Source organism: Bos taurus, chromosome X (genome assembly GCF_002263795.3).
Source record: "Bos taurus isolate L1 Dominette 01449 registration number 42190680 breed Hereford chromosome X, ARS-UCD2.0, whole genome shotgun sequence".
Classification (NCBI taxonomy): Eukaryota; Metazoa; Chordata; class Mammalia; order Artiodactyla; family Bovidae; genus Bos; species Bos taurus.
The window spans coordinates 134,926,207-134,938,771 of record NC_037357.1 but is presented as its reverse complement, the minus strand read 5'-3'; the positions used below and the strand labels follow the sequence as shown (position 1 = coordinate 134,938,771).

The window sequence follows — 12,565 nt, the reverse complement described above, 5'->3', positions numbered from 1 at the left end:
CTGGGAAAGGTGCCCCCTGACTCAGCTATATGTCTTCAGTGAAGTGAATGAATGTTTCTGCATCTCAATTTCCTCATCTGTAACATAGAGTGGTAATATTCCCTACAGCAGATGGGAGTGGACTGTGATACATCAGATAGAAAGCAGTAACAACAGAAGTTTTGCTTCTTTTTCCCATGAAAGCAACACTGAAGGTACATTGGTAAGGTGCCCCTCCTCAAATCATGCACGCCCCAACTCTGTCTCTAATTACAGAGTGATCTGTGACCTCATGATCCACAATGGCTGCCAGAGCTCTGGTCATCACGTCTAAGTTCCGGGCAGCAGGGAGGAAACACACACACACAACCTCACTTCCTGTAAGTCCCACAGTAACTCGGCCTACCTCTCCCTGCCCGCACTTTAGGGGACGGCCACACCTAGCAGCAAGGAGCACTGGCGGACGTGACCTTTCAGCTACATGGCAATAAGTCCACATGAGAATTGCAGTTCCGTTACTGAGGAAGAAGAAGAGGACACTGTATGTTGGAAGAAACTGGGAGCCATCAGCACCTGCACCTCATTCATAATACAGTTATTACTACTTAAACACGGGGCATGTTCAGCATAGTCTTACAACATATTCAGGTGGCCAGAAACATCATTGACGTTTCCCCATATTACAGAAAACCCAAGTGGACCTTCTGGCCAACTCAATACTAGCCTTCTGGGTCTCCGTTCTCTAACCTTCGTTCCATCCTCCCTTTCCTTCCTTCTTTCCCGTAGCTCCATCCACCTTCTCCGTCAGCACCTCTTAATTTACCCATCGCATCAGCAATGCTGATGACTCCCGGATCCCAAATCACCTTTTCATGATCATATATAATCTCGTAAGACACCTGAGTGGTTTGCATATATATATTTTTTTTCCTGCCATTTAGCCATTTCTGTCATGATTATATATTATCAAGCAATAACTTGAAGTGAAATCATCACATTTCAGATCATCAAATTAAAGTTCATAACCGTAATGTAAAGTTGATTTGGCTAGCATCTGTGTTCAACATTTATAGGTAAAAATAAGTGTTGATTTTTACTGCTCTAACGGAAAAATGCTACTTAGCCTACTTTAAAATTGTTATGTCAAGTGGGGTACTTTTCACGTTTTTAAATGACAACAAAAAATCGTGCTCCTTGGTAACTGAGTATCTGCTACCTCTGAGCGGCAGTATCCAGAATAGGGGTGGGAAAAAAACCAGCTTTGAGATTCCCAAGTGCTCTAGTGGCTCAGACTCCCTGCTCCCAATGCAGGAGGCGCTCGTTCAATCCCTGGTCAGGGCACTAGACCCCACGTGCCTCAATTAAGAGATCCCATGTGACACAACCAAGACAGAGAACAGACAAATGAATATTTAAAATGGCTTTCTGTGAGCTTTTGTTTATGCTGCTTTACAGAAAAAAAAATCAGTGTATATGATGTTTCTGAGTGGTCACGGAGAGGGTTTCAGCCAACAGCATGGAGGCCCATCCCTCCAAGTAATGCCTGTGCCTGTGGCTAATAAAGAGAGCTCAACCTGGACAAGGCAGACCACCGTAAGGGTCTCCGTCTCTGCCTCTCCATGATGTTATCCAGTGACTCAGCCTCACGCTTCTCATCTGCCCCTTTTAGACAATCGTGCCAGGGCACACTGGTTTGGCCAGGAATACTATGAGAAGCACGGAAAAGGGCTGGGATGGCCAGGAAAAGTCGGAGGAAGAAAATCATGAGGGCTCACAAGGTCCAAACACAGACAGATCCCCAAACACATTAGCCAAGAGATGTGTAAAAATCAATCCCCTGGTTTTGAGACCATCCACCCACTGAGCACAGGCCTTTTGCAGGGTCTTCAAAATGAATGAACCAATGACAGCTATTAAATGCTTTTCATGTACACATTTATAAATGAAACATACATATCACATGTCTATAAAATAAACAGCATTAATCATCCATGAGGATGTGCCTGATTTTGAGTAGGTGTTACACAGTGTATGGGATTACAGAATATATATCTGCAGTGTGTGTTACATAGCTTCTGTGTCTGGGAATTCCCTGTGGTCCAGTGGCTGAGACTCCCAACTCTTAATGCAGGGGCCATCATGGTTTCAGTCCCTGGTCGGGAAGTAGACCCCACAACGCCCTGCTAAGAGGTCTCATGCTGTAATCAAAAGATCCTTCATGCTCCAACTAAGACACAGAGCAGCCAAATAACATTTAACTAAATGGTGGCGCTAGTGGTAAAGAGCCTGCCTGCCAACGCAGGAGACTTCGAGAGCCGCAGGTGTGAGTCCTGGGTCACGAAGATCCCCTGGAGGAGGGCACGGCACCCCACTCCAGTATTCTTGCCTGGAGAACCCCATGGACAGAGGAGCCTGGTGGGCTACGGTCCGTGGGGTTGCAGAGCCAGACATGACTGAGTAACTGAGCACACAGACAAATAAACAGCCCCTGTGTTTGACCATAAAACGCTTATCTCTGCTGTGCATTAAGGAGATACTGTGTCTGGTTATCAGTGTGTGCGCTGGGGTGTAGGCTATGGAAGAGCAGGATCAGACAGGATGGTGAAATTTTACAGCACAAACATGTTTTGCAGGACGCAGAAAGAAGACTTCGGGCAGTGTGGACAGCAGATAGCAGGCGGTAGTTCACTCAGTTCAGTCGCTCAGTTGTGTCCAACTCTGCAACCCCATGGAGCACAGCATGCCAGGCCTCCCTGTCCGTCACCAACTCCCGGAGCTTACTTAAACCCATGTCCATCGAGTCGGTGATGCCATCCAACCATCTCATCCTCTGTCGTCCCCTTCTCTTCCTGCCCTCAATCTTTCCCAGCATCAGGGTCTTTTCAAATGAGTCAGTTCTTCTCATCAGGTGGCCAAAGTATTGGAGTTTCAGCTTCAGTATCAGTCCTTCCAATGAACACCCAGGACTGATCTCCTTTAGGATGGACTGGTTGGATCTCCTTGCAGTCCAAGGGACTCTCAAGAGTCTCCTCCAGCACCACAGTTCACTACATCTCTCTAAAACGCCTCCTGCAGCTCTCCGTCAGTGATGGTTGTTTCAGCCTCTCCTTCATAGATACATTTCCAAGGAGGACCGAAGAGAAGAGCAGCTGGCTGCCGGCGGGGGACCCCTGGGGGTGGGATGGCATGAAGGGCTCCAGCCTCACGTGGGGGCCAGGTGAGGGACACCCTGATCGGTTTCCCCAGCCTGCCAGCACACTTTGCTTCTAACTGTTCATAGAAGGGGCCATCAAGAGTACTTTTTTTTTTATTTTAAGATCTAATAAAACTTTATTATGAAGAATTATCCTGATTATAATAGTCTCTGGTCCATCAATGGGGAAACGTTACAAAAAAAGGCAGCTTATAATATACCAACTGTGCAAATCAGATATTTTAGGTAGAGATATTTTCTCTGTGAAAACTGAAACTGGTAGTCACTCAGTCGTGTCCGACTCTTTGCAACCTCACAGACTGTAGCCCACCGGGCTCCTCTGTCTGTGGGATTCTTCAGGCAAGAATACTGGAGTGGGTTGCCATTTCCTTCTCCAAGAGGACGTCTTGTAAGTCTAAAGAAGTCTTTTGCTGAGGCTTGATTTGTGACTCAAGATGTGATCTGAAATTAAAATCGTATCAAGCATCTGCCCTGATACCAATGGCGTGAGATCAGAAATTAATTATAGGGGAAAAAACTGTAAAAAACACAAACACAGGGAGGCTAAAGAATATGCTATGAAATAAATAACCAAGGGGTCAATGAAGAAACCAAAGAGGAAATCAAAAAGTATCTGGAAACAAGTGAGAAGGAAAACAAGACGATCCAAAACCTATGGGATGCAGCAAGACCCGTCCTAGAAGCAAGTCTGTAGCAGTACTATCCGACCTCAAGAAACAGGAAAAATAGAGAACAACCCAACCTTACACCTAAAGCAACTACAGAAGGAAAAACAAAAACAACAACGAAAATCAGAATTGGTAGAAGGCAAGGAATCATAAAGATTATATAAATAAAAATACATAAAATGGAAATGAGGAAAACAATAGCAAAGGTCAATAAAACTAAAAGCTGGCTCATTGAGAAGATAAACAAAATTGATAAACCTGTGGCCAGACTTTCCAAGAAAAAAAAGGCACAGGACCCGAATCCATAAAGTTAGAAATGGAAAAGAGTAGCTACAACAGACAATGCAGAAATACAAAGGATCATAAGAGACTGCTTGCTGCTGCTGCTGCTGCTAAGTCGCTTCAGTCGTGTCCAACTCTGTGCGACCCCATAGACGGCAGCCCAGCAGGCTCTGCCGTCCCTGGGATTCTCCTACAAGCAACCATATGCCGATAAAATGGACAACCTGGAAGAAACGGACAAATTCTTAGAAAAGTACAGCCTTTCAAGACTGAATCAAGAAGACATATTCAGGGGATATGAACAGACCAATCCAAAGGAGTGAAATGGAAACTGTGATTGAAAAATCTTCCAATAAAACGAAAGTCCAGGACCAGATGGCTTCACGAGTGAATTAAATGAAGAATTTTCACAGTAGAACTAATATGTATCCTTCTCAAACCTTTCCAAAAAATTGCAGAGGAAGGAATACCCCCAAACTTGTTTCATGAGGCCATCACCATGATACCAAAACCAAAGATACCACACAAAAAAAGACAATTACAGGCCAACATCACTGACGAACATAGATGCAAAGGTCCTCAACAAAAATACCATTAATAGCAATCCAAATCCAAGCAAAAGGATCAAACACCAGGATCAAGCGGGATGTTTCCCAGGGATGCAAGGATTCTTCAACATACACATATGATCATCTCAATGGATGCAGAAAAAGCTTCTGACAAAATTCAACACCAGTTTATGGCAAAAATGCTCCAGAAAGTGGGCACAGAGAAGACCGATCTCAACATAATAAAGGCCACATGCAAGAAACCCACAGCAAACACCATTCTCAATGCTGAAAAGCGGAAAGCATTTCCCCTGAGATTAGGAACAAGCTAAGGGTGCCCACTGTCACCACTATTAATTCAACATAGTTTTGGAAGTCTTAGTCAGAGCAATCAGAGAAGAAAAAGAAATAAAAGGAATCCGGGTTGGAAAAGAAGTAAGTGTCATGTCACTGTTTGGAGATGACATGATGGATAACATAGAAAAACCTACAGATGCCACCGGAAAACTACTAGAACTCATCAATGAATGTGGTAAAGCTGCAGGATACAAAATCAATACACAGAAGCCTCTTGCATTCCTACACGCTAACAACCAAATATTAGAAAGAGGAATTGAGGAGACAATCCCATTTACCATCACAACAAAAACAATATCTAGGAAAATCTACCTAAGGCGACGAAAGACCTGGACTCAGAAAACTGAAGACATTGAAGGGAGAAATCACAGATGATACAAACAGATGAAGAGGCATGCCATGTTCCAGGAGTGGGAGAATTAACACTGTGCAAGTGACTGTACTACCCAGAGCAAGCCACAGATGCAGGGCAATCCCTGTCAAAACACCAATGGCATTTTGTTTCCCCAAGAATTAGAACAAAAATTTTTACAGTTTGTATGGAAACACAAAAGACTCCAAATAGGTTCTGCGTTCATCCACCTCATTAGAAGTGACTCAAATGCGTTCCTTTTTATGGCTGAGTAATATTCCATTGTGTATATGTACCACAACTTCTTTATCCATTCATCTTTTGATGGACAAGAGTGAAGTGAGTCAGAAAGAGAAAGGTAAATACCATGTTCTAACACATATATATGGAATCTAGAAAAATGGTACTGAATAATTTATTTACAGAGTAACAGTGGAGAAACAGACATAGAGAATTTACTTATGGACATGGGGAGAAAGGAGGAAAGGGTGAGATGGAAAAAAAAAAGACTCTGAATAGCCAAAGCAATCTCGAGAAAGAAAAACAGAGCTGGAGGAATCAGGTTCCCCAACTTCATACTCCAAAGCTACAGTAATCAAGAAAGCATGACATTGGCACAAAAACAGATCAATGGAACAGGACAGAAAGCCAGAGATAAACCCACACATCTATGGTCACTTAATCTATGACAAATGATGGGGAAACAGTGGAAACAGTGGCTGACTTTATTTTGGAGGGCTCCAAAATCAATGCAGATGGTGACTGTCAGCCATGAAATTAAAAGATGTTTACTCCTTGGAAGGAAAGTTATGACCAACCTAGATAGCACATTAAAAAGCAGAGACATTACTTTGCGGACAAAGGTCCATCTAGTCAAGCCTATGGTTTTTCCAGTAGTCATGTATGGATGTGAGAGTTGGACTATAAAGAAAGCTGAGCACCGAAGAATTAGTGCTTTTGAGCTGTGGTGTTGGAGAACACTCTTGAGAGTCCCTTGGACTGCAAGGAGAGCAAACCAGTCCATCCTAAAGGAAATCAGTCCTGAATATTCATTGGAAGGACTGGTGTTAAAGCTGAAACTCCAATCCTTTGGCACCTGATGCAAAGAGCTGACTCATTTGAAAAGACCCTGATGCTGGGGAAAATTGAGGGCAGGAGGAGAAGGGGACGATGACAGAGGACAAGATGGTTGGATGACATCACCGATTCGACGGACATGAGTTTGAGTGAACTCCGGGAGTTGGTGATGGATAGGGAGGCCTGGCATGCTGCAATTCATGGGGTCACAAAGAGCGACTGAGCGACTGAACTGAACTGAACTGAATCTATGACAAAGGAGGCAAGAACATACAATGGAGAAAAGACAGTCTCTTCAATCAGTGGTACCTGGACAGCTACATGTAAAAGAATAAAATTAGAACACTTTCTAACATCAAACACAAAAATAAACTCTAAATGGATCAAAGACGTACATTGAAGGCTGGACACTATAAAACTCTTAGAGGAAAACACAGGCAGAACACGATTTGACATAAATTGCAGTAAAATCTTTCTGACCCACCTCCTAGAAGATAGAAAATCAAAACAAAAATAAACTAAGAGGGTCCAGTTACACTCAAAAGCTTTTGCACAGCAAACGAATTCATAAATAAGACAAAAAGACAATCCTTAAAACGGGAGAAAATATTTGCAAATGAAGCAGCTGACAAGGCATTAATCTCTAAAATACACAAACAGCTCATGCAGCTCAATATGAAAAAAAAAAATCTGCAAACAATAAACGCTGGAGAGGGTGTGGAGAAAAGGGAACCCTCCTATGCTGTTGTTGAGCATGTAAATTGATGCAGCCACTATGGAGAACAGTATGGAGGGTCTTCACAGAACTAAAAATAGAAGCACCACATGATCCAGTAACCGCACTCGTAGGCATACACCCCAACAAAACCATAATTCACAAAGACGCATGCACCGCCACGCTCCTGTTTACAAGAGCCAGGACGTGGACGCAACCTAAATGTCCACTGACAGAAGAACGGATAAAGAAGATGTGGTCCACACAGACAGCGGAATGTTACTCTGCCATGAAAAGGAACTAAACGGTGCCATTGGCAGGACATGGACGGACCTAGAGACCGTCATACAGAGTGAAATAAGTCAAGAAGAGAAAAGCAAATATCATATAAGATCACTTACACGTGCCATCTAGAAAAATGGCACGGATGAACTTACCTGGCAAAGCAGAGAGAGACTGACTGAGAGAACACATGTATGCAGACCAAGAGGAGGGGCGGAGGGGTGGCATGACCTGAGAGCCTGCGGTGGACGTATCTCCACTACTGATACTGTGTCTAACATAGACAAGTGACGAGAAACTCCTGCAGAGCGCAGGGAACTCGACTCGGCGCTCTGTGGTGACCTAGGTGGGAAGGAAATTCAAAAAAGAGGGAATATATGGAAACACACGGGTGATTCACTTTGCTGGACGGCAGAACTAACAACAGGGCTTCCCCGATCGCTCAGGGGTAAAGAATCCGCCTGCCAATGCAAGACATGCAAGAGACAGGGGTTCAATCCCCCGGTGGGGAAGATCCCCTGGAGAAGGAAAGGGCAACCCACTCCAGTGTTCTTGCCTGGAGAGTCCCATGAACAGAGGAGGCTGGCGGGTCACAGAGTCGGACATGACTGACATGCACACACAGCAGTGCAAAGCAGCTATACTTGAGTACATTTTTAAAAACTTTATTGTTGCTTCTTTGGATATTAAAAATAAGGGCAAAGTTTTTTTAACCAAATGAAAAAAGGAGGGCCCTCGTCAATCATTCTCAACCACGAAATCTCAGTTCCAGGGTACCACGGCCCCTGCACTGGACTCTTTTCCTTTTGTTAAACAGACACAGACCTATGAGACCAAAGTCATAGGAACAGAGTTGGAGCCGCCAGAATAATGTCAACAATCATGGATGTTCCTAAAGGAAACGGATGACTACAGGAACCACGGATCCCGAGTCGGCTCTAGGACGCTTACCTGCCCTTTGTATTCCACTGGCTTCAGTCCTGCATAGATGGGCAGGAAGCTGCTGGCCAGCAGGACCTAGTGGACAAAATAAAGACACAGCTCGTGAAACGAGACAGCAACATGCCCTACCATCTATTTCACACGTCACCTACTAGGAAGTTACAATTGTTTAAACACAAAGTGAAGCGAAAGTGAAGTCGCTCAGCCGTGTCCGACTCTTTGAGACCCCATGGACTGTAGCTTACCAGGTTCCTCCGTCCATAGCATTTTCGAGGCAAATTGCCATTTCCTTCTCCAAAATCTACTATAAAAATGAAACATGGTCCATGTATTTCATGGACACAGTGAAACCGAAAGCATTAGTAGCTCAGTCATGCCCAACTCTTTGCGACCTCATGGACTGGGGTCTTCCCAAGCTCCTCTGTCCAAGGGATTCTCCAGGCAAGAATACTGGAGTGGGTTGCCATTCCCTTCTCCAGGGGATCTTCCCAACCCAGGGACTGAACCTGGGTCTCCTGTGTTGCGAGCAGAATTCTTTATCAAGTGAGCCACCAGTACATACTTAAACAGAAGATAAAATTTTTCATGTTGGAAAAGACATTAAAGACATCGGCACAATTCATGGTCCTCTGATTCCATCGACTTCACCTGAGAAACACTGGCACTTTAATGGTAGATGGTCGCGTCACTGCACAATTAAAGTCCAGTTTAATTGAGTTGCTCAGTTGTGTCCGACTCTTTTCGACCCCATGAACCGCAGCACGTCAGGCCTCCCTGTCCATCTCGAACTGCCAGAGTTTACTCAAACTCACGTCCATCGAGTGGTTGATGCCACCCAACCATCTCATCCTCTGTCATCCCCTTCTCTTCCTGCCCTCAATCTTTCCCAGCATCAGGGTCTGTTCAGTGAGTCAGCTCTTCACATCACGAGGCCAAAGTATTGGTGTTTCAGCTTTAGCATCAGTCCTTCCAATGAACACCGAGGACTGATCTCCTTTAGGATGGACTGGTTGGATCTCCTTGCAGTCCAAGGGACTCTCAAGAGTCTTCTCCAACACTGCAGTTCAAAAGCATCAATTCTTCTGTGCTCAGCTTTCTTTATAGTCCAACTCTCACATCCATAGATGACCACTGGAAAAACAATAGCCTTGCCTAGACAGACCTTTGTTGACTAGATGGATTAAAGTCCAGGTTTGTCTAAATTCCTGAGTGCGTACAGGCTGCAAGTCAGTTATTTACGATGTTCTATGCCACAATGTGAGAATCATTTGGATGTTTCAGTCTTCCAGAGGAACAAACCCCTCTGGTTGTCATGGCAGTGATTAGCTCGAAGCTGAGGGATGTTTGCATTAATGTCACCAGGCTGTCACCAAAGGAAGAAAACATGTTACATGCCAGGGACATGCCCTGGATATGTAATGAGACACTGCCAGCTAGACGCACCAATCATACTTTACCTTCCATTTAAAAAGTCAAAAAAGACTGACGTTGCAAATATTACCGTCTCCTCCCACAGAAAAAGCCGGGTTCTGGGGAGCTTTCCTGAAATGCACAAGTTTTTATTGTGCAATGCGGTTTGCAAATCGCTGTGTTCTATCAGGAAAGATACAGCGTTAGATACTGACTACTTAAGCTCCAAAGCTTCAGTTGATAAGTCAAGACTCCATGGCTGTTTGCTGTGAAAGGTTTCATCAGGTTTCTTTTCCCAGCAGGAATTATTCAGAGATGGGTTATGAGCCTTAAAAATGAGTCGTGCAGTATGCATCAGGGCTTCCCAGGTGGCACCAGTGGTGAAGAACCCGCTTACCGGGGCAGAGAACATAAGAGATGTGGGTTCAGTCCCTGGGTCAGGAAGATCCCCTAGAGAAGGAAATCGCAATCTGCTTCAGTATTCCTGCCTGGAGAATCCCATGGACAGAGGAGCCTGGTGGGGTACAGTCTATGAGGTTGCAGAGTCAGATACAACTCAGCAACTGAGCATACACAATATCCATTAAGAGTTACTCAGAAGTCAGAAGGGTACTTCACCCAAAGAAACGACACTGTACCTGTGATTTGTGAGGTCAGCTCTCACAAGCTGATTTATTCTAAAGGGCAAATTATGAGAGGCCCGGTCACCAGCATAATGACCTGGAGGGAACAGCCGACTCACCAGAAAAGACCCCGATGCTGGGAAATACTGAGGGCGGGAGGAGGAGGAGGGGATGACAGAGGACGAGATGGTTGGATGGCATCACCGACTCGAGCACTGCCACATACACATACGACCATGTCTACAATAGACAGCTAGTGGGAAGCTGCTGTATTAGCACAGGGAGCTCAGCTCGGTGCTCTGCGATGACCTAGAGGGGTGGGATAGGGCGGGGGAAGGTTCAAGACAGATGCGATGTGAGGGGATGGATGGATGTATATATATGGCTGATGTATTTCATTGCAGAGCAGAGAGCAACACAACATTGTAAAGCAAGTGTACTCCAATTAAAAAAAAATCCTATGATGAACCATAATCAGATCAGATCAGATCAGATCAGTCACTCAGTCATGTCCGACTCTTTGCGACTCCATGAATCACAGCACACCAGGCCTCCCCATCCATCACCAACTCCCGGAGTTCACTGAGACTCACATCCATCGAGTCAGTGATGCCATCCAGCCATCTCATCCTCTGTCGTCCCCCTCTCCTCCTGCCCTCAATCCCTCCCAACATCAGAGTCTTTTCCAATGAGTCAACTCTTCACATGAGGTGGCCAAAGTACTGGAGTTTCAGCTTCAGCATCATTCCTTCCAAAGAAATCCCAGGGCTGATCTCCTTCAGAATGGACTGGTTGGATCTCCTTGCAGTCCAAGGGACTCTCAAGAGTCTTCTCCAACACCACAGTTCAAAAGCATCAATTCTTCGGTGCTCAGCCTTCTTCACAGTCCAACTCTCACATCCATACATGACCACAGGAAAAACCATAGCCTTGACTAGACGAATCTTTGTTGGCAAAGTAACGTCTCTGCTTTTGAATATGCTATCTAGGTTGGTCATAACTTTCCTTCCAAGGAGTAAGCGTCTTTTAATTTCATGGCTGCAGTCACCATCTGTAGTGATTTTGGAGCCCAGAAAAATAAAGTCTGACACTGTTTCCTCATCTATTTCCCATGAAGTGATGGGACCAGATGCCATGATCTTAGTTTTCTGAATGTTGAGCTTTAAGCCAACTTTTTCACTCTCCACTTTCACTTTCATCAAGAGGCTTTTCAGTTCCTCTTCACTTTCTGCCATAAGGGTGGTGTCATCTGCATATCCGAGGTTACTGATATTTCTCCCGGCAATCTTGATTCCAGCTTGTGTTTCTTCCAGTCCAGCGTTTCTCATGATGTACTCTGCATATAAGTTGAATAAACAGGGTGACAATATACAGCCTTGACGAACTCCTTTTCCTATTTGGAACCAGTCTGTTGTTCCATGTCCAGTTCTAACTGTTGCTTCCTGACCTGCATACAAATTTCTCAAGAGGCAGATCAAATCAACTATACTTCCATAAAAATAAAGAAGGAAAAAAGAAGAAATTGGGGTGGAAGGTGCGAGGGAGGTTTAAGAGGGAGATGACACATGTGTACCTACGGCTGATGCGTGTGGATTGGACGGCAGAGACCAACACAATATCATAATGCAACGATCCGCCAGTGAAACACAGAGAAATAACTAAAGGGAGAAGTGTAAGGTGTCGAGTGCAAAGCATGGACCCGAGGTATGATGACAGCCCTGCACGAGAGGTCTCAGCCTTCTAAGGACGGTCAGTGCAGACCAGCCCTCACTGAGGCATTCATCTCCAAAATCTCAGCTTCGGTGTGGGCATGATGGATAGGGTGCCATGCCTGCCGCTACCCGCACCCTTCCCAGAAAGGTGCAAGCCGGGGTGAGCAGCCTCTCTGGTGGTTTGCAGAAGATCACAGCCATCAGTGGGGCCAATAGGATGGAAATCAAGCAAGCTCAGGCCCAACCTTGTCAGCCCCGTAGTCGCCCTGACCAGGTTTCAGCACAAGACTGGACACAGTTCTGGTCACTGCCTTCACCCTAATTCATCAGTTCTCCACTCCTTTTAAAAAACATAATTACAGTGGCTTCCCTGGTGGCTCAGTGGTAAAGAATGTGCCTGCCAA

At 45.0% G+C, this 12,565-nt stretch overlaps 1 protein-coding gene across 10 annotated transcripts in view; it reads right to left on the bottom strand.

Annotated features, from left to right (window-relative positions):
• Positions 1 to 12,565, bottom strand: part of PNPLA4 (patatin like phospholipase domain containing 4) — a 61,702-nt gene that overhangs the window by 25,481 nt on the left and 23,656 nt on the right. For 9 of the 10 annotated variants that reach the window (XM_024988332.2, XM_024988338.2, XM_024988337.2 and 6 more), the window contains 1 exon segment: positions 8,426 to 8,491. The exons of the other annotated variant lie outside the window; for it this stretch is intronic. In XM_024988332.2, coding sequence (XP_024844100.1) covers positions 8,426 to 8,491 — 66 coding nt within the window. 10 annotated transcript variants of the gene reach the window in all.